This window comes from Toxorhynchites rutilus, chromosome 1 (genome assembly GCF_029784135.1).
Source record: "Toxorhynchites rutilus septentrionalis strain SRP chromosome 1, ASM2978413v1, whole genome shotgun sequence".
In the NCBI taxonomy this organism is placed as follows: domain Eukaryota; kingdom Metazoa; phylum Arthropoda; class Insecta; order Diptera; family Culicidae; genus Toxorhynchites; species Toxorhynchites rutilus.
The window spans coordinates 112,058,701-112,086,466 of NC_073744.1; the positions used below are offsets into that span (position 1 = coordinate 112,058,701).

The following is a 27,766-nucleotide window of genomic DNA, read 5'->3' on the forward strand; positions in this document are numbered from 1 at the left end:
TTGACATAAATTATAAATAAATAAATAAAGAATGAATAATTTGAGAACGCATCGCATCGACGACTGTCACTGTCATCATTTCACTGTGCGAAAATTCTCAGTTTCTGTGCTCTGGGACCGGTCTTAGTCTGCCAGTTATGGAAAGGAAGGCAGGAAACATCAACTGTTGAGCATGGCGTTGTCAGCCTTTCCTATTCTGAGATGAACCAGCCCAGAAGGCTGAAAGTCTCAAAAATAAAGAATAAAAAAAAGCCTTTCCTATAGAAGGTCATCGAGCTACATGTCAAAAATCGCAACGCAATCGCAACGTTATCCTTTTGTCGTCACTTTTGGAACCCCATCGTAGTCAAGAAGGGTTGGGAGGAAGAGGGTTTAAGTTCAAATGACAAACAAGATTTCTGAGTTTTTTTGGTAACTCTGTGCTGTTTGCATCATAGCCAGAATTTATTTCCAGATTGTTATATAATTTAGTCTCTTATATATTCTATGATGTTATAATTAGATATACCTATGGAATACATCTTGATCACATTGAGTCTAAAAAATTAATAATTCGATGATTCGTTAAAAACTCTTTCTTGATCTCTTAATTCTATAATTACTGATCATGTGCAGTTATCTACCAATCAAGCTGAATACACTAGGACGAGTCGTTCGTAAATTATCCATAGTCTAAAATTTAAAATACTTAAACGGATAATGGTTCTCACAGCCTCTCTTCGAATAACACCGTCTCGGCACTGTATGCCAGCGAATTCTTCTGATACTTCTCAGTCACCTCTGTAACCGGTATAGCTGTCAGCTCATTTTGACTGTAGTGTGCCACAATAGCTGCTCCAAAACTGTCACCCAGCACATTTACAACCGTGCGGAAACGATCCCTGTGGAAGAAATTAGTAATTATTACGGAACATTGTGGAACCATCATTCTTGCTTACAGTAACCAATCTACTGCGATAATAAGAGAAACATCTTCCGCTGGAAGACCCACGGTATCCAGCACCATAACAAGGGTTACCAATCCTGCCTGAGGAATACCGGCGGCACCAATGCTGGCAGCTGTGGCGGTTATACTAATGGCAAGAATGTTACCAAAAGACAGCGAAAGTCCTGTAGTTCGGAGAAAAGGATTAGGCTATGATGCCATACATAATAAACATAATTGTTCACGTCGAAATGAAATGCGATTCCGTTCCAAACTACACATCCTAGGTAACATCACTCACCTCTAAGTTGTGCGATGAAGATGGCCGCCACGGCTTCGTACAGCGCGGTACCATCCATATTAATTGTGGCTCCAATTGGCAAAACAAATCGCGAAACCCGCGGATCAATGTGATTCTTTTCCTCTAAACATTGCATTGTGACGGGCAAGGTAGCCGAGCTACTTGATGTCCCGAAAGCTGTAGCAATTGCCTGTCCCATATTGGCAACAAATTGGACCGGGTTTTTGTGTGTAAAGAGAAAGAACAGCAACGGTAACACCACAAATCCATGGAATAGAATTCCTCCTGCTACAACGGCAAAATAGAGCCCAAGTTTTCCGAACACTTCGCCAAGGTCCTCCATTTCAAGCAGTTTGGCAGTTACTAGAAAAAGCACACCAACCGGGGATAACCTAAGAAGTACGGATCATTGATGTGAATCTATTTGGTCATGAAATGATCTCGAGCTCACCATATAACCCATCCCGTAATTTTCATCACCGTGTGCGATAGCTGCTGGAAAAACTTGAGCACCATTTGTGCATCCTCTTTCAGGGCACTTAACGCTATTCCGAAAACGATCGATGCCACAACCAAACCGATAATGTTCATTCCTTCGCTGAATTTGCCCCCAACTGTCCAAAGCGTAAGGTCGGGTTCGTCAGGATTAGTTTTTGGGGGAGTAAGTACGGTTTGGTACTGTTGCAAACACGCCTGCACTAAATTCGGCGGGAACATATTCCTCACCAAATCCAGCAATGTATCAGCTGTCGTTACATTTCGCATTTCTCCTTTAGCACCAATATCACCGTTCGACTCCTCAGCCCCCCGGCCCGGCTTAACCAGCAAAACCAGTACAATGCCCAGTATGACGGCCATGACAGTTGTGATAACATAATACAGTACAGCTCTCCCGCCAATTTTTCCAGACAGCGACAAATCTAGCGAGCCGACGGCAGCGATGAGGGATGTTATGATCAGAGGAAGAATCAATGCTTTGAGCATCCGCAGGAAAGTGTCTCCGATGAAGTTGATGTATGAAACATCCCGAGGGGACCATTTTTCGCCTTCCGCTGGTACCTCACGAAGGCCCATGCCAAATACGATACCCAAAATCACCCCACCGATAGTGAGGAAAGTCAGCAGATTCTCCCTCATGAAAAGTCGTATATGCTCCCGCCTCATCTTGAGCTCCTTTTGTCGTTGTTATTGCGGATTTGAAGAGTATTCCGATAACTGGAAGAAAGTCTGAAGACAAAAACAGTTTTATGAAACGATAGAGTTTATGACACGAATTGCACTCAGGCAATAAAATACTTCCTTTAAACTCGTAAGAAAAATATTGTTATATTGATGACCCAGTATGGTACAATTTTATCACTTTTGGTAGATAGGAATGATAGATAATAATTATTGTTGTTTACAAATTTCAATTGTTATCAACCACTTAGTCTCAGCCAACACGTGTGGTGGCTTGAAAGCCAAATTGAATCAACCTAAATCGATGAACGATATGAGCAAAAAACATATGACTAAACGGGCTAAAAAGTCCCGGGATTTTTCAACAGATGGTGCCACTAAAAATTAACAAGATTCATTTCGAGAAGTTCATCTGTCACTAGCTTATGTGTGAAGTTTCATGACATTTCGTTTATTTGTTCACAAACTACAGTTGTTTAAGTGTCACTACCTGAGAAAATGTATAGAAAATGGAAAAAGAGGAATATCGTATTTTAATCAAACGTTGTTATTTGATGGGGAAAAATTCTGAACAATCAATGCAGTGGATGACGAAGTGTTATTCCACTTCTGCTCCGTTGAGAGCAACAGTTTATCGGTGGTTTAGTGAATTTAAAACGGGCCTCTCTAGCACCGCAGATGTACCTGGAAGGTTGAAAGAGGCTATAAATCCAGAAATCGTATTCAAATCAAGTGCAGTGATTCGTTCTGAACGATCGTAAAGTGAAGTTACGCTAGTTAGCTCAGGCCGTAGGCATTTAAAAAGAACGAATGGGATACATTTTGCACGTCATTTTCTACATGAAAAAGCTATCCGCGCGATGGGTGCCGCGTTTGCTGACCGTCGACCAAAAACAGCGGCGCGATGATGGTTCAACAGTCGTTGCTGAAGCGTAATCGAGTGGACTTCTTTCGACGTTTTGTGACAATGGATGAAACGTGGATCCATTACCACACTCCTGAATTCAATTGGCAGTCTGCAGAGTGGCATTAGGGCATATTTCGAAGACGCTTCGTACTGCAGAAAGAGAATCGAAATGTTGAAAACTCGCTATACCAAATGTATTGCTCTAGAAGGAAATTATGTTGTGGAATAAATACAGAGTGTTCCGTAAAATCATTTTTCCCATTTTCCCAAAAATGACCTTTTTCAAAAATTCATGACTTTGAACTTTGACTGAATTAATGAACCGATTCAGATGATTGACATATCAAATTGAAGCCATAAATGTGGTCTTCTGTGAAAAATATTATACTTGCGGAAAAAAATGGATTTTGTTTACATGATTATTGATTGTATTTGTTTTTTTCATAGTTTACATGATATCGGGACCAAAGGCGTTATATTTTTTATATTTCTTGTTGTTGAAAGTTGGGTTTTTTTACATAATAGATCCAATATATAAAATCAACTTGTTATTTAGCAGACTAACTTATTGGCTTCAATTTAATATATCGATTATCTGAATCGGTCCGGTAGTTCAAAAGTTTTGAATCCTGACGTATTACCAAAACGTTGGAGGTATCAACAGCTCTCTCGCCGAGTACCAGTCGCCCTTCAGTGACGGGTGTTATGATATTTACGCTCTTTCCGAAGCTTGGCGGAACGGCAATACGTTGACGAAGCAGCTTTTTTCCCTCAGATTATCGACAACCCCAGTCGATTTCAAACAGCACTTCAAGGGGCTGTCCACATACCACGTGGACCGAAAACGCACGATTCTAGACAACCATCTCCCCCTCCGTTTTGACAACGAATTCGAAAAATTATTGAATCGCGCTTAAATCCCATTTTAAATTTGTTTCTATTTTCTATTCTATGACTTAACATTGATAGAAAGGTTAGCTTTATAAATAGTAGCGGTTTGTTCCCCAACATTTTCCGTGAAGAAACTATTTAGTTGCAGTCAACAGCAGGCCTTGGAAAAGAGCTGACGTTTTTTCTATCAGCTCTGCTATTTCGTCCGAATCAAACGTGCTTCGAGACATTTGAAGAGTTTCAGTATTGTGTAGAATCTATTGTTCTATTGAGTTAAAAAGTCAATTGAACAGTAGAGTGTATTGCTCAAGAAACAATTTTCCAAACAATGGAACCGAAAAGAGAAAACACCATCAAGCTTCGCTTTGGATCGCACACACGGAGCTCTACTAATGAGGAAGTTTTTACGTTCTTTAAGGAACAGGGATGGGTTGCCATGACCTGAGTGCAATATATCGAGAAGACTATAGCTTATTTGTCCGATTTCAATCGAATGAGATTATGCAAAAAACGCTTCGTAAACTAGGAACTAGTGGGGAATTCCGATATGCGAATGGAAATCGCGTACATTTGTCTGTGGCACCTGCGAATGTTACGTTCCGCTACGTACGGATCTTCGGATTGCCTCCAGAGGTCAAGGATAAGCAGATCGCCGTTGTTCTGGCAAAGTATGGAACTGTCTGCCAACTAGTGCGAGAACGGTATTTAGCTGAATCAGGTTTCCCGATTTGGAATGGAGTTCGGGGCGCTCATATGGAAATTGTTTCGGAAATTCCGGCGCAACTTCTTATCCAGCATATCAGAACAAGTATTTTTCATGATGGTATGCAAAGCAAATGATTTGCTTATGGAGCTCTGGACCATATCAAGGCAAATTGCACGAAGCGGCAGAGTGCGAACACATTGCGAACCGCTCACGAGATTTCTCGTGTTTCGCGTTCCGTCTGTTACGGATGGATCACGAAATAACCAGTGTTTTCTACACTTGAAGGTTAAATCCTTGGTTTCCCAAGAATCTAAAAAGGCCTACCGATGCCTCGCCTTCGTCTCATTCACATCGAAGGAAACGATCTCATTCGGGGAATCCGAACAAATGAAGCGTTCAAGTTTGCCCCCCTTAATGTGTTAATACACGTCTGCAGCTCAATCCAAACCTGAAAACAGCTTTTGGCGTCGGCGAAGGAAGTCATAAGGAATATGGATCTTTTGCAAGTGTGGTTCTGGTCGGTCGCACAACGCAACCACCGTTGGAACCTTGTATGGCGGTGCTGGGGAAGCAGGATGGATTTTCCCACAAGGCGAAAAACGTTTCGAATAGCCAAGAAGATGGAGAGAATGCGGCGATGCAGGTTGACATCAGCAGCAGAAAGCGGGGACGCGAGTACCAACTGGAGGATTCTAACTCGTCCGAATCTGATGTAGTATCCAGGAAACAAATCATCGTACCACCTGCTGAGAGTAGTCTACATCTTGCTCAAGCTCGACGGCCAAGGTCATTAAATTCGAGAAACAAATCCGGTGAGAAAAGTGCAAAATAATCAGATCTAACACTATCGAAATTAACTTTGTTTGCTCAGTCGCAACGGTTAATATTATCAGCACTAACATATTAGTGAAAAGGAATCTTTTGAAAGAATTCATTATTGAACACAATATTGATATTGTGTTCCTACAGGAGGCTAGCTATCAAGATTTTTCCTTCATAACATCACACAATGCGTTAGTTAACATAAGTGCGTACAGAAAAGGAACAGTAGTGCTGATTAGAGAAACATTTATTTTTTCTAATTTCTTACTAGATCCAATGGGAAGAATTGTGTCAGATGTTATTAATGAAGTTAATTTCATTAACATTTATGCTCATTCAGAGAACGATGTAGGAAGGGAGCGGGATAACTTGTTTACAGAAAACCTAGCTGTTCATTTGAACAAACACGGAAACACCTTTACGATGCTAGGAGGGGACTTCAATTGTATTTTGGAGGAGAATGATTCAAAAGGATTGCAAAAAAAAATTCACACTTCAATTTTTTTTTCAATTTAAAAAAAAAATATCATCGAACTCGATCGCAGAAGGTGAAAAAATAACAATATTTCAACTCTCGAACGCGATCGAGGATTGGGGTGATGTTTTTGGCTTGAAAATAAAAAAGACGGGTGGGTAATGTCGGGGACATAACCGGAGTGACGTAGGACTATACACAGGGGACAGCTTTTGTTAAATATATATTTTAAATATATTGTTTTATTTTCTTCTCCTACGTGAATACCTACCTATCTACCTGAAAAATGGATTAGTTTACTGTTTACTCTTTATGAATATGTTGATGGTTCTGAAAAGAACCTTTGGTGTTGTGTTTTTGTTATCACTCGATATTCCCATCTTGTTCGGTTAAACCTTCCTGTTTAGCTATTGTGTTTGCCACTCGCCACAGCTTTCACAGTTGGAAAATTTCTTCCCATCCAGCTTGTGACATGTTGTTCAGTAAATTACATTTAATGCGACGTGCCGGAGAAACACTTTGCCACTCACTGAAACTAATTGTTGCCTTGATGAGCGCCGATCCGAAGTTGCTCTGTTCTTGATGCGGGTTTTCTGATTGTCGTGAGCAGCTTTGCAAGCCAACTCGAGCACTCCGACGGCCGAAACTCTATAATCGCTGTTAGGTATACTGGTGCTCCGGCACCAATCCGTTCGGCCTAGTTACCCTTGCGGAGCAATCAGTGAATGCGACCAACAGGGAACTGGAGACCTGCACGGTTCGAGTGAGACTTTGCCTTTTCCTTAACTTGTCCTCCTTTGTTACGTCCACGATGCCGATGCCGTACAACCACACGGGTTTACGGTTTGAAAGAAAATAAGATATTTTTTGGGGTCCGCGTGTTTTATACTCTAGCGGTACACACTCACAGGATAGAGACAAATCGGTAGACTTAGCCAGAGGGACGAGTCCAACGAGGCGAACGAATGAGCGTTAAAAGGGAGCGATGGCAAAAAAATACATTCATTACGATTTGTTCGCTCGTTGGATTCACATGCAGGCTAAAAAGGGTCCTTTTCAGGATCACAAAATTATCTTCAATCTAAAGAGTTTATTGTTTTGTTATCACTCGATATCCTCATCTTGTTCGGCTAAACCTTCCTGTTTAGAGATTTGTTGCCACTCGCCACAGCTTTCACAGTTGGAAAATTTCTTCCCATCCAGCTTTGTCACATGTTGTACAGTAAATTACATTCAATGCGACGTGCCGAAGCGCCACTCAGTATCGCATTGGAGGCGATTTTAACCTGTAATTGAACATTTGCGATGACAGTGGTATAGTGTCGACTTTCAATGTGGGGTCATAATTTGGATCTCTATGTTTACAAAAATTTCCAACTAAATAAGTCGCATTACATGTCCGTCCAATTAGCTTAATGTCGAACTAATTGTAAATTACTGTACTTTCAATCTGGAAACAATTTAAGAATTGGTGAAAATTGAATAATCAGGAAAGTCCCCAACTATCAATAAGCTCAGAACAACTGTCAAATTCACATACTCATCAGATCCTGGCAAACAAATTATGAAAACATCAATTTGTGTTTTATTATTATTTTGGATAATGTTTTAGAAAGCATTGAACTGTATTTCCTAAACTCTTTTTTGGAAGGTTTAATGGCCCTGAAAAGCGCCTTGTTTTATGGAATGGTTCCAATTTAGAAAACTTAGTACTCGTGGTATTGAAGAAAACCATTTCGAACGCCCTCGATGCCGCCTTGTTCTGGATTTGCCACCAAAGCAGTTTGTATAAAGAACAAACTTTTTTCTTCTGCTACCTGATGCCGTTTTGCGATTGCGTTTGCCATTCGCCACTCGCTGCAACTGCCTGTTGTCTTGATGTCCACCGAACCGAATGTGTTCTGTTCCGAATGCGGGTTTTCTTATCGTCGCGAGCAGCTTTGCCAGCCAACTCGATCACTTCGGCGGCCGAAACTATATAACGCCGGCTAGGTGGACTGGTGCACTGGTACTAACGCGCTCGGCCTAGCTACCCTTGCGGGGAACTCCAGATCAACACGGTTCGAGCGGGATTTTGCCTTTCCCTTCACTTTTCCTCCTTTACCATGTCCAGACATGGCTGCTTGGGTTGGTTTGTTGATGTGTTGTGATGCGAACCGATGTGGTGTACGGTTTGAATGAGAATGATCATTACGGCAGCGGAGCGGGGATTTTTAAGCTGACTGGCTGGCTCGAGAGTTACGCATGTGTGAGACTGCGACTAATGTTTCGTTCATTTTTTTCTTTTTCCTTCCCAATCGTGCTTCATTCTATTTCGCTGCTGCTCTGGTTGCCCGTTTTGGTCGGTACGATTTGAGGAGCACAAAATGGACCAATCAAAAATGGGCACATAGTGCATTTTGACAATGCTTGATATTTCCCAATTATTCAATTATTTATCTCAAGAAAAATGAAATGTTATTCGTTATGATAGATGCGTAGATATATTTCCTATCAATTGATGCAAAAACCTTTGCGATCTATTGAGAAATACTCGAGTTATAAGCGTTCCAAATCTTGCATTTTTTCCTACTTGTTCAGTGCCTAGATTTCCCTATATCTTCCGGTTAGACGTAGTCCTACGTCAACAAGAGGGAGCGTTGATAACAGATAGTACACATTTAGGATCTATAGTACATGATCATTTTTCGAAACTGTACTAAGCCACACCAGAAAACTCAGATCTCGAAAGATATGAGAACCCACTAATTTCAATAACCAGATCACTAGCAACAGAAGACAGTATACATCTCGTGCAGGCAATTTCCGAAGATGAACTTTAGAAAACACTCAAAATGTGTAACAAGAAAAAATCGCCGGATCCAGATGGGTTTTTGAATGAATTTGATGAATTTTATCTCGAATATTTTGATCTAAAAGATCTGATTTAAAACAGTTGTTAAATTCATACCTCAGTGGACAGTGTATCCCTCCTAAAGAATTTACGAATGGTATTATCACTCTTATAGATTTAGACAATTATCGGCCAATCAGTTCATTAAACACTGATTTTAAACTGTTTATCAAAATTATTTGTAACAGAATTCAAAATTATATTGAAAAGATAATTGGATCAGGACAAAGTACATGTGTTCCTGGACGGTCTTGTGTAGATAATTTGAAGGATGTGCGTAGGATTATGACAAAAGCTACAGAAAGTAAGCGATTCAAAGGGTCTCTTGCTGAGCCTTGGTCTAGAGAAAGCTTTCGATAAAGTAGATCATCGATTTCTTTGGAAAGTGATGGAGAAATTCGGTTTTCCATGTCAACTGATTCAGTGTATCCAACGATTGTACGGTAAAGCTACATCTAGAATTTTATACGACGGATTTTTAACAAAGGAAATTCAGATTAACTCTTCTGTCAGACAAGGGTGCCTGCTAAGCATGATACTTTTTATTTTGTATGTGGAACCATTGATTCGAAGGATTGACCAAAGCGTCCTCGGAGTCCTTGTTTATGACAAGTTCCTGAGAGTGATTGCATTCGCAGACGATGTGAATTTGTTTCTCCGAAACTCCGAAGAGCTTGATAAGGTTTTGAATGTCATCGCTTCCTTCCCCAAGTTTTCGAAAATCAGTGCAAATTTTAAAAAATCGCGATTCATACGCTTAAATGACTGCAACGATGGTCCATTTCAGGTAGCCGAAACTGAAAGTTTGAACATACTAGGAGTTCCCTTCAAAATTACATGGAATGATACTGTTGATGTGAACTACGGAATGTTGATCAATAACATAAAGCATGGGGGGTCTCCGTAGCCACATTGGTTGCGCGTTCGCTTAGTAAGCGATCGATCGTGAGTTCAAAACTCAGGGCCCTCATTGACCATCTTTGTGTTGTTACAGAATAGCTACGTCCACGCAACAATCATCAGCGATGGAGATCGATCCACGGTCGAAATAAGATCGATTCATCCATACAACTGCTCTGCTCTGCCAGACACATCGGGCTACTGTTCTATAAATAACTCAACAATGATCAATCAACTGTCTCCGCTGTCCGGTGGTCCAACAACGGTGGAAGAACAGAAAGAATACTCTTACGCCTAAATGGCTACTGTGTGAATGTACCATATGTAATGGTATAGAAGGAATACTGGTGAATGGCAACTGTGTAATGTGCTAATTATATATATGATAACCATGTGACATGTACACGATTAAAATTCGGCTCTGTCACAGCTAAAATGCTAAAGAGCCTTAAATAAATAAATGGAATAAAAAAAACATAAAGCACAGATTATTGGTTTCTTTCCGCATTATGTGTTTAATTGAAAAAGTGTGGTATGTAAATACCTTTATATTATCAAAGCTATGGTGTTTAGCTCAGCTGTTAAGCAACTTTATCGTTCATTAATCCACCAGCAAGGATTTGTTCCACTTGTAAAAATTAATTTTCCCGGAGTAAGTTGGACTGCTCATTGGAAAATTCGAAGCTATTCTTATTTATTAGCAGAAGATAGGTCAACACTGTTTCTGCTGTTTAACGACCTATTTGCAAATCGATAAAAATCGAAACGATATAAAATAAAGGATGCGGAGAGTGATATTTGCGAACGATGTGGAAACAATATGCAAGATAGCAATGATCATAGAATTCATCATTGCATTTCTTCAAAAGAGGTGAGAGAATGGGTAACAAAAATTGTAAGATTTAAATTTCAATTCGAAAAATTAGAAGATTTTTTGACGTGGGAAGGTGATTGTGGAAGTGCCCTTTGCAAAGCAGCATCGTAATTGTTAGTGGGGGGGGAGATAAGACTCATAATTCACTGTGGTGAGTGATGCTTTGGGCCTTCTGCTCCGATTCTCAACAGTTTCAGGTTTTTTTTCGGACATGCTACTATAGTGCTATAGAGATCCGTCATTCGCAGGCGGAGTTTGTGTTGCAAATCAAATTTCTTGTGCAGAAACGTTAGGGTAGATGCACCAGCAATAGTGGGTAAGCAACCGTCGTCGTTATTTACGCATACATAGGGTTATTTACCACCTTCAGACGATTTGTAACAATTTTTTGAAGATACTTCTAAAATTGGTCAAACTGTATTGTTTTCCAAACTAACGATTATAATGTTTTTAAAAAGAATACTTCGCTGGTGACTTAAACTCTATACGGCTTACGAAATTTGCAACACGATAGAAAATTTTCATAACGTTAAATAATAATGAAAACACTCTTTTGATGTTAAAATCGCATACTACGGAAAACTTCTGAACATACGTGAGCATAACATGAGCAATTTTATAACACATGTGAATTAGGGTTCTTTTGGTATTGACTAGTTCTTCCACACAGTAACTTGTTGTTGATAATTCCTTAATATTGGGTTGGGGAAAAATGTTGCCATTTCATTATCCCCCATTGTAAAACTCACCCTCCTTGTTTGCAAAAAACTCAAACAGCCAGTTTTCGCAAGCCTCTTTTGAGGCCAACTTAGTATCACCAAGAGCGTTTTGCATGGACCGGAAGAGATGATAATCCCTTGGAGCCAGGTCCGGACTATACGGTGGGTGCAATAGGACATCCCATCCGAGCTCCCGTAGCTTCTGGCGGGTCATCAAAGATGTGTGAGGCCGAGCGTTGTGCTGGTGGAAAACAACACCATTCCTATTGATCATTTCTGGCCGCTTCTGATCAATCGCCTGCTTCAAACGGTCAAGCTGCTCACAGTAGAGAACCGAGTTGAGGGTCTGGCCATAGTTGAGCAGCTTATAGTGGATGATTCCCTTCCAATTCCACCAAACACACAGCAAAACCTTCCTGGCCGTCAATCCGGGCCTGGCGATGGTTTGGGCCGGCTCGCCGCGCTTCGACCACGACTTTTTTCGCTTTAGGTTGTTGTACGTGATCCACTTTTCATCACCAGTCACCATCTTCTTCAAAAATGGGTCGAGAGCTGAGAGCGAGCAGCATGGAACCGGATACACGACCAGACAATATGCTCGATGTCGTGGTAGCCATCGCCACAATCACAAAGATTGTTTGCTGCGAGCCCAATGCGATAGAGATGCGCGTTTAGGTTGTAGTGATTGGACATGAGCCGAGATATCACGCGAATGAAATCACGACCTACATTCAATCCCTTAAACCAAGCACATAAACCAACCTTAGGGATAATCGAATCAAAATATACACCCAGGTATTTGAAAAACATAGAGTGTTGGATCGTTTTGCCGGATAGGTGAAGCTGGAATTGGGCGGGTTCGTGCTTCCTAGAAAAAACGACCATTTCGGTTTTCTCCGTAGAGAATTCGACACCCAGCTTGAGGGCCCACGTGAACAGATTGTTCATGGTATCTTGCAACGACTTTTGCAGAGCGACGGGATTAGTACAGCGTGCAGTCTCTAGTTAGACAATCATCCATATCATTGACATAAAAACTGTACAAGAGGGGGCTTAGGCAGGAGCCTTGCGGTAGGCCCATAAAACTGTAACGAGAAGATTTTGAGTTACCATGAGATAAAATCATGTGCTTTTCTGACAGTAAATTGTACAGGAAATTATTCAGAATTGGTGAAAGTCCACGATTATGAAGCTTTTCTGAGAGAATTTCCATGGAAACTGAATCAAATGCCCCTTTGATATCGAGGAAAATGGAAGCCATTTGTTCTTTGCGAGCAAATGCGATTTGGATTTCAGAAGATAGCAGCGCGAGACAATCATTCGTCCCTTTACCTCGGCGGAAGCCAAACTGCGTATTTGACAGCAAATTGTTCGTTTCGACCCACTTGTCCAAACGAAGTAGAATCATTTTCTCTAACAATTTGCGAATACAGGATAACATTGCAATCGGCCTATACGAGTTGTGATCGCAAGCCGGCTTGTAGATGTATTTATCATGTTTCGAGTACATCGTTGGGGCCCTTACAGATTGTTGATTAATTGACAAATAAATAAATAAAATAAATATCATCAATCACTGACGTGTGATGTTCATTCAAAAATTTAAAGGATTTTTTTCTCGGAAAACTTATCGTCGTGGGTGTCACATCTCTGAGAGTGACACCCGAGGCGGACCATCCCCTCGCTCCGTACACTACGCAGCGGGATCTATACTAGGCAAACCCATGATGAATATTGACAATCAATGACCTCGCTGCTTTATTTAGTACAATTTGGACCATTTTCTAAAGTGAAGAAAGAATTAAAACTCCATAGTAATCATGAACATGCGTGCCGCCCTTTAGATGTGTCGAAATTTTCAATTGAGGATTATGCTCAAGCTCCATCGAAAATAGCAAAAAGTTATATAGACTATTCAAAATTAATAATTTTAATGGCGATAACTATATAAACTCCAATTGCATTATTGCAAAATTTCAGCTCGAACGTTGATAAAACTTGAAAAAAATCTAGGAATTACTGAAACTACTGTTTACGAATGTGTGATACGCCGTGGGAAAGATCCAAAACGAGGAAAATGGGTAAAACATAAATTATTCGGAAATGTCATGCATTGCGTATAGTCATCGTCAATAAAAAGTGGATATACCACGATAATTCCAAATGCAATGAATCACAGGTCAACCATCAACTTCACAACCAAAACGAAACTGTTTCTGCCGATGTGTACAAACATCAATTGGTTTGAATTGAAGAAACACTTGCACAGCTCGGACGGAGAACACAGCGTTCTCTGTATGCTGCTTATCGGATCGATGCAACATTTATCGAGATTGTATCGTCCATTTATCAGAAAGATGGAAAGAACTATTTTCCCGGGGAAGATTCAATTCATCGAATGATTCTAACGAATGAAGTGAGGCGTTAACGTAACGAACATTCTCCTCAATATGTAATTAATCTATTAGATCTGTTGATGAGCGTCGACCCAACGAGTTATAAAACTTAGCCACAAAAAAAGTTCACATTATCACGCAATCTTAGTTTCACATGAGAATCCTACGAAAATGTACATTTGCGTTAAGAAAATATTCAATCACAGAATTATAGAACTTTCTCGATTATTATGATGATTATGATTATGAAGAAATTGAACAAAAAGCACAAAACGACTGGAAATACATCTAAATGGTAAGTAATTCATCGATGTGTTACGTTGGGGATAATTACCGAGTGTAACACCGTCCCACTTATTCCCACCCAACGCGGAATGCAATACTACCGTATAATTCATTCAGACTTTAATTGTTGAATTTAAAACCAATTTCTGAAACATGAATGGGATGTTATTTTGTTTGAGATCCAATATTTTTCTGCACAACCATACCGAAGTACTGGAATTCGTACCACTAGCAGCTATAATTGTTCAATACTAAATTGTGTACTAACACGATATGCACGACCGAGCAATCATTTAAACCTGGCAAAGTATTAATTTATAGACGGAACAAACGAATATTTCATTGAGCAACTTTAGTCAGATTAGTTGTTCTTCGACGATAAAACAAGTTTTCAAATCAGTTACTATATCGGGAAGATAGCTTAGTTTAGCTCGCCGTGATTAAATCATTCCATGAATAATGCACCCTTTGCACGAGTCATCGTTGCCACATTCAGATACGCTTGAAGTCAATTGAATCGATACCATGCACATATTCGTGTATTCTGTATATCTCGTATAACTAGTGATAGACATTAAAATCATTACCTGTAGAAAAGTTCGTTGTTCAAGTATTGTTCAGTTCCTTTCCGCTTCTCTAATGTACATTCTATGTTTCTCTATCTTGTTCCTCACGACATTTCCAAACAGGTTCCATGTAGGTACGTGAAGTTATTCCTATTCGGTACTAATCGAAGATTAAATTGTGTAAATTACTTCAGCGCTCATTTATCGAAAATGTTATGCACGTGTCGATTATCAAGTGTCAAAGTAATCGATGAATAGCGGCAATTTCCAGTGAACTGAGGGAAATTACCTAAATTCTGTCTGATTTAGAATAGAACTTTATAAGAAGAAAATGTTCAGTATTTATTTTAGCTTCAAATAAAGATGCAGCTTCAAAATTAAAGATTGTCCAACTCTTTTTCAGTTTAGCTTTGTAAATACTACAATACAATTCGATTTAGCTGAATTCCGGGTGGTTTATCTCTTTCGATCTTTCGGTTTTCGATGACTTCTTTTCCGTTATCACGATACCTACCACTGTTGTGCATTCTTGCTGTAGTTGCAGCTCGCCAAATCAGGCCAAAACTTGACTGGTCCCTAATGCATTTCATTTCAGGTTTTTTTTGGGCATTCCTTGATGTACATCAGTCAGTTCATATTGTTGGTTATTGAGAATTCATCAATCCAACAGCAAATTCACTGCCAAATTATTAGCTTGCCGGCAAACTTATCCGCACAAAAAAATAAATTAAATTTATATAAAATAAGAAAAGCTTTCCTTAAATTGTTTTATGTTGATCTTAATCCCAAAACTTTAAAACTTTCTTTGGAAATATCCCCATATAAGCGCACCAGTACAGTACAGAAAAAAGTTTATTAGAATATACTACATCGTGAATGATGGACATTTTCTTCGTTCAGTTCGGAGAATTTTCTTTTTGAATGTAATTTGTTCTTTTCGCACTAGCTCAGGTGTATATTTGAACTTGACACTAGCTTAAAGTGACCAGATGGTCAGAGGTCTAACGCGGGACACAAAAGACAAAAAATTATGTATATACGTTATGTGAACATAAACCATAGTTTAGCGGATCTAAACTGATCAGTATTATCAGTGGAAAAGTCACTCAGTTGTGATTTTTCGGTGGTTTAGATTTTGTTTACGCCCGAACATCACTCGTTCAATCAGAGCATTTACGCCTGGCAAGCACGATTCATATTCTACAAATTTCTTCAAGTTACCGAATGGAATGCTCGAAAATTCCAATTCATTTTTCATCGGTTTTAATGTTAATGTATGCATTCAAAAAAAATGGACTAATTTCGAATGGCGATGAAAGATAATTTATGGGAACTAATTTTCCTTAACTCTTACGTTTATCAAGTCTACAACAAAAATGATTCAAGGCTGTTGATTCACAGCAGCAGCACTGTCAAGCAACTTGATGATTTTGCACTGCAAGCTCCACCCCACAGCGAAGAAGTTGGACATCCTGAGGCACTTTGTGTCCGCCAGATATAGCCGATCTGGTATTCACAATATCATCTCTTTGCCGCTCCTTAAGCCGGGAGATCGAAGCAACCGGCCAAACGGTGGAGAAGAATCTGGCCAAAATGACATTTTTAAGCGGAAGCGTCAGACGAGACCGGCCGTATCTGAGCAGCAGGCAATCACCCAGAAGGTGTAGCTTGGGGTTCTGGTGAAAATCTTTTCTGCGGCGAAAGAAGTGAAAAACTTTTTTCGTGCTCATAATGAAAGACGAGACGCTAGAATTGATTGAATTGATGCTAGAATTCAACGAATGGCAGGGGACTGGATATTTTACGTTCCCCAGGTAAGCGATGACGTCGAATATATCATCCACATCAATTTCTCGAAGAAGGTCCTTCTCTGACAGACGTGAAGAAAATGTCCAAGCGCTCCTCTTTCGAGTCATATGATGAACGGGGAGATATATAGTACAATGTGCTTGCCGGAGTAGGGAAGGTGATGTGGTCTTTATGCCGAACCTGGGATCAGCCCAATATGCCAAACGATAACTGGAGGATGGATCGTGATAAACATTGCCGCGAAGACCACCAACCCTCCCAACATTCCCCAGCTGCGACCAATAGAAAACTTTTGGGCGAATGGCCAAAATAGAGAGACAGACGACCACCAAAGCCACGAAAAGGTAAAATAACACGTCGATATACATCTTTTCATCGGCCATGGTTCAGGTTTCGGCCAAGACCGCCCAGCGCTTCATTTACGATACTTCATCAAACAACCTTGCATCTTCCTGTCGAGTATACACTAGTTCTTCCGGCTTATTTAAAACGTTAAGCCCTCACCGAGCTAGGGGACCAAAGATGAACTTTTCGTCTGACTCACGTTGGTCCCTGCGGATCAATAGGGGACTATTATAAAAATCATTTTCCAATTTCGTTGCTGTCGCTTCCAGTTGACACTCTCTAAACGAAAAGCTCAATGTCGGTGCGATGAAACCAGCTCAACCTATTAATCTTTGGATGCATTAAAAGCGCTCTTGAACAGTCCGCCAAATAAAAGTTTTTTTTGAGGTTCATCCATTTAATAAAATCAACATGATCAAATTGTGATATTGAAATATATTGATATCGCGGGACATTTTCGTTTCTTTTGCCAAATGCGGGACGTTTCGCGGGACGGAATCTTACGTGGGACATTTTGTTGAAATGCGGGACTGTCCCGCGTAACGCGGGACGTCTGGTCAGTTTACACTAGCTACACAAATAGAGTCATATTATTTGGAATAGAAATCATATTCAAGTACTGATAACAATGACGCAAGTAGTAGTACAATAAGAGGTGAAGTTTCCCTAGAAACGTTAGTATCATCGGAGAAGAGAAGATAACTTGATGTTGTAAATTCAATGAGTTGTGAGAGCGTAATGAATCTAGCCAGGGCTCAGAAGGCGTGGAGAGTGGTCTTCGAGTGAAGTCTCCTATATCTAGTGTAGCTTGATTTTATTGATGAATTTCAATATTTTAGAACAAGCCGCTGTAGAGATGAACTGTTTGCACAATCTACATCAGCTGCATTATGGTACCCATGGCGTCGCTTGGCTCTAGTTCTTATGGAACCCAATTTTCTTGTTTGTGCATCATACCCACGGCATTGTGGCGGTTTGAAATCACTTGCTATATTCAGGTTTCCAGTGTAGTTTTTGACCGAGAACTACGTCTTTCAGGAAGAGTGTCAAATCAGAAAACAGGTCGCGTTCTTATGAAATAAAGTTAACGTTAATAACTATTTTCACAGCGAATGAATTCTGATGATCTGCATACCAATCGAATCGAAAATTCTTTAAGATATGTTTGATCTATATACAGTGGAACCCCGATTATCCGCGAGCGGATGATCCACGTTGCGGATTATGCGCGACAGCGAGTTCCATAGTCAAACCATAGACCTTCTCGGAATTTGTCAGTGAGTGTCAGTTTCATATCGGGTAACACCACCAACCCTATATCTCAAAAAGTACGGCTCAACTTGGATTTTTTATAATGTCATCTCCTTCTATTGTGGAACTGTGTTTACCTAAGGTAAAAAAAACTTTGGTAAAATTTAAAAAGTAGAGGGAAACGGTTACATGAAAATGTGAATTTTTCGATCCTGGTTTTAAGGTATTTTTTCCGCTGATCAAACAAATTTTCCGTGTATTGTGCAGTAATATTCTGTTCGCCTACAGAGGAGGAACAGTTTGATGCAGCGAAACTGTAAGTTTGATAACAATGAATGAAATTTATTGCATTTTAATTTTTGCATGTTGTGTGGGGTGACATGGACACGTTTCTGTGGGGTGGATTGGTCTACAGGTTTGAGGCTTTTCTTTGATTCCAGATATCGCGGAATTACAAGAAAAGGATGGACAGACAACGTTGGAAGAAGGAGGAGATTGAAAAAGCAACACAGGCCATCAAGAACGGATTTTCTTTGACCAAGCATCGAAAGTGTTTGAAAATGCTCGAACAACAGTGAAATGATTAATGCAGAATTCGGAATGGTCTCAATGCAATTTTTCTGGTCCTTTCAAATTACAAATTTCTGCATAACTCGAGAACTAAGCAAGCAAATGGAGCCAAATTTGGCATGTGGATGTTCTAGGAGGAACGACATGTTTCTAAATTGAGTTTTAGGGGCAATAAATGTTCGACACTCCTCCCTTCTCTTTATATGGCTCTGCCATATAAATGAAACATAAATTTCTGCATAACTCGAGAACTACTCAAGCAAAGGGGTAAGGGTAAAACTCGAGGAAGGAATCGCCCGATTTACGATGTCATCATTTTATTATATTTTCTCTATCAAACATGTATTCCATGTAAGGGAGAAACATGTTATTTGCAAGTGATTGAACAATCTTCAACGATAATTGTGTCTGGAAATAACTTGATATTATAATGACGAGGTTTGGTTGAAGTACTGGGATATTTATAGTCAAAGGAATTTGAAAAGAGTCAGAATTAATCAATGACCAGTTCTGCGATTGAACTCATGAACGTTCGCTTAGTAAGAAAACGTGAATGTTTGAAGGTGTTGATAACAAAAAAACCATTTTGGGCGAGATGCTAGTATACTATACATTACTATTCGCTTATACCTAAACGGTTTAAATTAATGTAAACTGGAAGCATTCTCATTTTCTCATACATTTGTTCTGCCGATTTGGATGCTTACGATCCCGTACCATCAATAACGAGCAACTTATACATTCGTTTCTGCCCGTTTTAAACTTATCTGTATAAAAAATTGATTTTTGTCTGTCTTTCTGTCTTTCTGTTTGATTTTTATGGACTTGGAAACAACTGAATCGATCGGCGTGAAAATTTGTATGTAGAGGTTTTTGGTTCGTTACCCCTCCCTCGTATCTAGGGGCATACAAATGAAACACAAACTTCTGTATAACTCGAGAACTAATCAAGTGATTGGAACCAAATTCGGCAGTTGAGGGGTTTTAAGGGGCAATAAATGTTTCTATGTTAGTTCAACACTCCTCTCCCTCTCTAAAGAAGGGGGGGGGTGGAGGATGTAATTGGCTGCATAACTCGATAACTAATCCAGCAAATGGCGCTCAATTGGGTACGTAAAAATGGTACTTAAAATGAAAATGAAAAATGAAAATTGGAATGTGACGGTTTTAGAGCACAAGAGATGTTTCTATATATTTCAAATATAATCCAACCAAATATAATATTTGAAAATTTTCAAACTATTTTTCATCAAAAAATCTAATAAAAAAAATTAAATACGCGGTACAAAAAATTTATACATTTCTGGCGTTTCGAAATTTTGAAAAAAAAATTACTTTCAGACCTACTTCTGCTCTACTTTTTATTTAAATCCGTTCGTATGTGTCTTCTTTTCAACATGGGGCGTAATTTTTTTTTCTGATTTTTTGAAAGCATTGCGAGACACGAAATCATTTTCTTCATCGTCTGCATTATTATTTTTATTTTCTTGAAGTCGATTATTTTATTGTATTCGTGGTTTTCATTTGTAAGCCTTGAATATAAAAAATAATAATAATTTGAATTTTTTTAGGTGTTCTTCTCATTAATCCGAATGATCTTTTCACAAGGACTTTTTTTTTTCACAGAGCTCTATCGTACTGATGACTCCTATGAATTCGGTAAACCATCTGAGTCCAATATAAACGATAATCTCATATATTTTAAGATACGAAAAAAAAATCATTGTACAGCGCAATGCTCTAAATATACCAACAAAATTTAGACATATGAAAAACAAAATTTAAATAAATATTAAAGCAGTACTGGGTCTCTAAATTCAAAATAAATTAGAAATGCCCAAAGTACAATTTTTTTTTTCGCGAAATCCTCTTAAAAATTCAAGAAAAAAATTCGCACCATGTGTAAAAAAACAACATATACGAACGCATTTAAATAAAAATTAGAGAAAAAGTGGGTCTCAAAGTAATATATTTTTTTTCAAAATTTCGAAATTCCTGAAAATATATATTTTTTTTTGTACCGCGAAAAACACTCTAAAAATTCAGAAAAAAATCACATATACCTAAAATAGAAGTAGGAAGAAATTTAAATACAAGCTAGAGTAGTACTGAATCTCAAAATTAAAAAAAGTGAAATTTTATTTAGAATTAAAATAAAAATTAATTTAATTTTTTTTAGTATTTTATTTTGTTGATGAAAAAATTGTTTGAAAATATTGATCGATACACCTTAGTAAGATGTACTTTCAGTATTTGTTTCATATTTTTGTCTCAAAGCTATTGAGAATGGCATGAAAAAAAACCAAAAGGTGCATTTTTCACCATAGATCCTATGGTGTATCATATAAGGACTCAAATACTTTTGCCAAAATGTTTTATTTAGTACCCTATATAATATTTTCCATACAGGTGATCACCATACTGGTGATTTGATTTGAAGGCACTTTTTACTCCCTTACCCAGCCAGACCCTTTAAAAATATAAAAAAAAAAATTGTACCGCGCAACACTGAAAAAAATCTGAAAATTATTACAAATATCTAGAAAAGCCGTAGGAACACATTTAAATATGAATTAGAGTAGTACTAAATCTCTAAATCCCAAAATTTGTTTTTTCAAAATTTCAATATTTTTTTCAGTATTTAAATTTTTGATGAAAATTTTTTTGATAATTTTTCTTGATACAAGAATAGGAAGCACCGTAGTGAGATGCACATTCAGTATTTTTTTTTTCCAAATGGCATGAAATAAACGAAAAAGTACGTTTTTAACTATAAATTCAATGTTAAGCCACATAGAGGTTCAATAAAACCGCCAAAATTTCTTATTTAATATCCTATATAATATTTGCCATACAGCTGGTGATTTGGTTTGGGGACACTTTTTACTCCCTTACCCGGCCAGGCCCTTTATAGTAAAAGGAAATTGTAGAAGGTCAATTAGAAGATTTATCAATGGAGAGTCCTGCGATTCAACCCATGAACATTCGCTTAGTAAGAAAACGTGAATGTCTGAGAGGGACGAAGTTTGCCATGTCAGGTAGTTTGGTATAAATGTGCAATCCGCGATTTAAAGCCTCACCACGACTCGAACGGATATCATCCAAACCTAATGCTGATTTCACACACATATGCACACACAGCTCGATACAAGAATAGGAAGCCCTGTGCGCTATGACAAAGAAGGTGCATACGGATTTTTTTGTACTAGTGCGGATATGGAAGAGTATCCAAAATTTTGGAATATAAATATACACCGCACTTATTTAGATACAACGTATAATTCATGGAAGTATTCTTCCAAATTCCAGTAGAAAAACCTCACTGTTGCATGTTGTGAGATCCGATCCCACCTCAAGCTAAATAAAAAAGAGAAAGTGTCTAGTTGCTTTTTCACTAAAGTAGTAAAAATAACTAAGTCATTAAAAAGTTTTTTAAAAATTGATGCGATATGTGGCAGAGCTTGAACGAGCAGTTTAACTAAAAACTCGAAGAAAACGCAGAAGAAAATCATATAAATCATGAAAAATGTTTAGGGCCACTTGGTTACGCGTTCGCTTACCAAGCGATCGATCGTGAGTTCAAACTCAGGGCCCTCAATTGACCATCTTTGTGTTATTATAGAATAACTACGTCCACGCAACCATCATCAGCGATGGAGAACGATCCACGGTCGAAATAAGATCGATTCATCCATACAACTGCTCTGCTCTGCAAGACACATCGGGCTGCTGTTCTATAAATAACCCAACAATGATCAATATCAACTGTCTTCGCTGTCCGGTCTGCTGAACAATGGAAGAACAGAAAAAATACCCCTACGCCTAAATGGCTACTACTAACTACTGTGTAATTTACAATTTATAGAAACATAAACATATGTACATGTACACGATTAAAACCTCTGTTACAGCCTAATGACGAGCCTAATAAATAAATAAATGGGATAAAAAAAATGAAAAATGTTTTTGAAAAAAAATCTATTAATCTATGTAAAATATTTTCTGCAGGTGTTGAAAAAACTTGAACTGAATTTGTGTCTGGTAATGACTTTATATTATAACCATTAATTGAAATTTGTTTTGTTCGTTTGGACTATACACCCAAACTAGCGTTGGCTGAAAACATTTCATCTTTGGCAGAAATGAGGCCATATCGTGTGCTAGAGTGTCAAATGCGCAAATGATGAGCTCTTTTAAAAGCTTAAGAATGGTTTGTATGTATGCGAGCAGACATCTCTTTCTGTTCTCTTTTCTCATTTCATTTGGGATTTGCCAAAAAAAAAAGTCCATACGACGTCAATGGGGATCGAACCGAGGCCGGCTGGAATGCAAATCTATTTCACACGACAACGCTATTCATATAGCCATATGGTCAGTGATGTTATATAGAAGCGTGATAATATTACACCTCAACATAAAATGAAGTTGGAAAGTGTTTTCTAAGAGGATAAAGAAGAACATGAACGAGAATATATCTTTCTCTGTCTGGGTCGTGTATTTGGCAAACTATACGAAAAGCTTTCATATGCTTTCATTTAAATGTGTCTCCTGTTTCGCTCGCTCATATTGGCTCTAGCATATATATTATACAAATGAGATACATGTATTGGGGAGTAGAACATTTTCTGTTATTTTTCAGCTCATTTAATGTAATAAATGGGGACGGCATAACATGTGCTAAAAATTAACTTTGGGTGTAGGCTGTAAGCCCGTTACCCTTCTCAAAATTAAACATGAAAACAGAAAATAAGAAAATACACATTTAAAACTTATACATTTCATTGGTCTCTTAAATGTAATCTTAATCTTCTCAGAATTTCTCCTGATGTCATATTTATAGAAACAACATGCTGAAACATGTTGAACTTAAGCATATATCTGGTTGTCAGTTCATGTTGGGTGTAGTTTCTGTACCTCAGGGATGGATCAAACACCCTTCGTCCACGAAGAGAAACGGTGCTGGGTTAAGACGAATCCTGTCGCAGAGATGCAGGCTACTGATCTGTCTGTTCAGTACATCGCAAAAAATGTTATGAGATCTTTATAGAAATTTATGTGGTGGCCGATGTTCTCCTATCCATTCCAGATTTCTTTTTCTTTTTGAACATTTTCAAACCTCTAAATTTGTAGATCGTACTGCGGTCGCCACTGCACACTTACAAAATCGAGTTTGGATCGTACAAGGCAGGTGTAATTGTATAGAATTGCGTGCGGATCGGTGAAGTCTTGCCCGAAGCGACGAGTGAATGCAAATAGTTTCAACGCTTCTTTGACGATTCGACAATTAAGTGCGATTCACATATAACATCCACGTCACGTCCCGTCACGTCAAGTTACGTCGGTTATTCTACCATGCAATTATGATGAAAACAGTCACATACACCGGCAACGTAACGACCCGTCAGCATACGTTCAACGAAAACGACCGGCAGGATTTGTAGAAAAGAATAATTGACGGAGAGGGAGACGGTTCCTTGGGGTTTTGTGTCTCGGCTTTTGTTTCGATTTTGGTTGTACAGTAATTTACATCTAATTCGACATTTAGCTAATTGGACAGACCTGTGATGCAAAACGTTTAATTGGACATTTTTACCTCTTTTTTTACCGCACATTAAACGAAAAGGATCGATTCACCGTCACGCCGATTCACCGTCACGCCGATTCACCGTCACGCGAAGTCGCGAACATTCTCTACTTGTTGTAGTTTCAAAACTCCCAGCCTATAGTTGAAAGTTATCGACTGAACTCTCCTTGTAAAGTTAATAATGGAGCAATTGTTGGGGTTTACGCTCAGTGCGTTATAAACACTATTGCGTTGGTCAAGAATAATGGTATTCTATTCATAACCATGAGAAAAGGAAATACTGGAAAATTCAACGAGAAATGGATGAGTTATCGTCGAGACGACGCTTTCCAAGTATTCAAATAACATCGAGTAATAATTTGCGTTCAAATTTAAATAATTTAAAACTGTCTTCGGACCTACTAAACTGATAGACTTATAGGGTAAATTGCTTCACGGGTACGGATGAATTCTTATGACGTTTGTTCTGCGTCATGCTGCTACTTTTACAAATGTTGATTAGGTTTGAATCTTGAATGGATTACTGAATGCAAAAGTCGATCTGCATTAGATCCGAAAGGAGTTTTAGATTGAAATATTGTAGAAACATACATACATACAGACCTTTGAACTAATATCACTTCGGCCGCAACATTCTGTATGTCTATCATTTGCTATGAAATTTCTGCGAATGATGCTCGATCTGCCAATTTAATAGCGAAAAAATGACGATACTTTTTTCTCGTTGCACTACTGTAGATCCCGAATCGTCAGCATAATAGTGACAGTAACTGTTTAACTTTTGTTTCTCAATCACTGACACGGTTTTTCAGATGAGCATTTCTTACCGTTTTTCGGAGAAACGATCTACAACACGAGAAAATTATGCTACAGTACATTGTGGTATACTATTTTTCACTCTATAAGGAAGATTGTTCGACTGATGAACGGTGTTTGAATCTCAGTAACTTTACATACATATACAGAGGAACCTTAGAAATACCTGACTTTAGGTATGACCCAATGAGGTGTATTTGTGTTGTTGGGATTTCAATTCTACTTTGAAAACTCTTCGTGCTTTGATTGTTCAACACGAATAATATGTTCAAGGTTTGCATTAAGATAAAAAAAGATTTTTTTAAATGGCCACGTTTTGAATTTACCCACATGTCTTCAAATGTGAAAAACACGTTACTCCTAAACATATATTTTTACTATAATGATGTATTGGGAAAAGTTATTGGAAATTTTAGGCAAATTCATAAAATATCATTAACGTGACGGTATAACGCGACAAACATATTAAAAGGACCTTTACTATGGAAATGACAAAAAATTGGAAATATTTTTTTAAATATCTCGAAAATGACTGCATTTAGAAGGAGATTGATAATAAGCTCATGTTTCAAAATCACATCAGAATCCATAATTTGTGGCTAAATGTATTAATTGCTCTATAGGAACCCAAACAGCTCTCTGTTTTGGGCATGAAACTTGATGTTTCTGCAATTAACATACGTCGCCGTATTATCAGAGAGTAGCTAACATTTCAGTGAATAATATTGAACCAAAAATTTAAAGCTTCATATTGGTTTTTTCTCGAAATCATAAAAATGTCACAGGGTCGGTCTGACTTAACACCGACCATATGGTAAATGAATTTGCTGGTGCAAAGCACACCTCAAGAAAAGGTTGTGAAAATCGACTGTCCCAGTTTTTTGCCAAGAGGAGCAAGACTCTGATAAGAGATGAATTTTTTGAGAGTGGCAACTATCAAATAAAACTGTGTATATTTGAGCTAGTCATGCTTAACCAAATATTGAAGTTTATGTAAAAATAATGGATTCAATAAATTTACATCAATACCATAAACGGATTATATCTATTCACCATTAATGAACAAATACATCAGTATAAACTATCCCTCATAGCTCGCTTTAAGTCTTCCGCTTTCGGAAAGTTTCATCTTAATCCGATTGGTCCGCAAGGTGCAACTTCATCGGCACATCTGCGTAGCGCATACCTCTCACATTTTCTTCTACGTAAGGATCTAGGCTGGCGTTGGTGTGAAACGAAAAACAAAACCAACAAGTTCGAACAAAAATGGGACCACGTGGACCGAGGACAATAGGGGGAATGGGTTTCGTGCTTCTTCTGTCCATGTGTTATTATGTGAACAGTCCCTAAATTGGTGAATGATAGAATAATTCTATCATCTTTTTTTGTGTCGGAACAAAATTACAGCAGCTTGTTGATCAAGTACCAGTGATGGAATGAATGTGGGCTGATCAAGACTTTTCGCTGCTGAAAATGTTATATGAATTTACGTTTTGTTTTTGGCCATATCAGAGAAGCAGTCGCAATATTATGTGTTGATTGTTATGGAACGGAGTCGGAATACAAACCATGCTGCTATTTAATATCTTTTCAGTTCACTGGTAATACAAATCGGTTGATAGTATTTTAAGTTTTTGCACAATTCAATTTCCACATTGAAGTTGATTCTAGCTTGAGATATTGATTTACAAAAAAAAAAGTCTTTCAGACTGTTCAACAAATCACTTTTGTGAGCTTGGTCATTAACATAAATAGTTCGTTATATTTTAACATTTTCCACTTGATATCGACTATATTTCGAAGCACATTATTGAATTGAATCAAATATAACGGGGAGTCACAGAAACCATTGATTTCCCGAAAACTCGCTGAGAAAACCACCACTTACGAGTCTAGAATATCCCATTTGTATGCCGAACGAGTACTACATAATTTTACCATCGATACAAATGAATACTCTTCTGACCACAATTTGTCACACCGTAACTAACCTTATTGTTTCGACTGGAATCAAGAACTTTCAGAACTCTTCTTATCCGGGAACCTCAACTAGTGCACTGTGTTTGCCTCCACTCTGGCAGCTATTCACGAACTCGCGTCAACGTTTGCGTTGCACTTGACACAATTTGAATGTTCTGTAAATCGCCGTTCTGCAAACACTGAGTCGTCACCAATGGCTATCACCAAAGCAGCTTAATGAATCACTACTTCTGGTCATTTAAACACCGCACAGCTGACCAAGAGCCAAACTTTCACTTTCTCATTCTTTTCGTACGTCGCTATTTGGCTCACCTCAGAGGCTAATTATGCTCGGAACCGGTCACAAAAAAAAGGTGGAAAACGGAGAACGCACAGCTCCAGGCCCGGTGTCGCCCAGCAGCACACACAAAACACAACAGACGTTAAACCCTACACGCTGCTGCTGATTGAAGCTGATCGATGCGATCTCTCATGAACGATCTCTACTCCGTGGTTGTTAGAAGTTTTCAGCGAATGCGTGCGCACCTGAGAATCGTTTACACCCAACTGAGAGCGTTGGGTTGGTTCTAGCT

General features: G+C 38.5%; 1 protein-coding gene across 1 annotated transcript; it reads right to left on the reverse strand.

The window, feature by feature from the left end:
- Positions 1–406: 406 nt before the first annotated feature.
- LOC129762434 (excitatory amino acid transporter 3-like) lies at positions 407–27,766 on the reverse strand. Its single transcript, XM_055760672.1, has 5 exons — positions 27,206–27,766; positions 1,678–2,453; positions 1,227–1,618; positions 939–1,110; positions 407–881 (listed from the first exon to the last, which is right to left on the reverse strand). Exons 2-5 carry the CDS (start codon positions 2,388–2,390, stop codon positions 707–709), a joined length of 1,452 nt encoding a protein of 483 aa, XP_055616647.1. The 5' UTR covers positions 2,391–2,453; positions 27,206–27,766; the 3' UTR covers positions 407–706.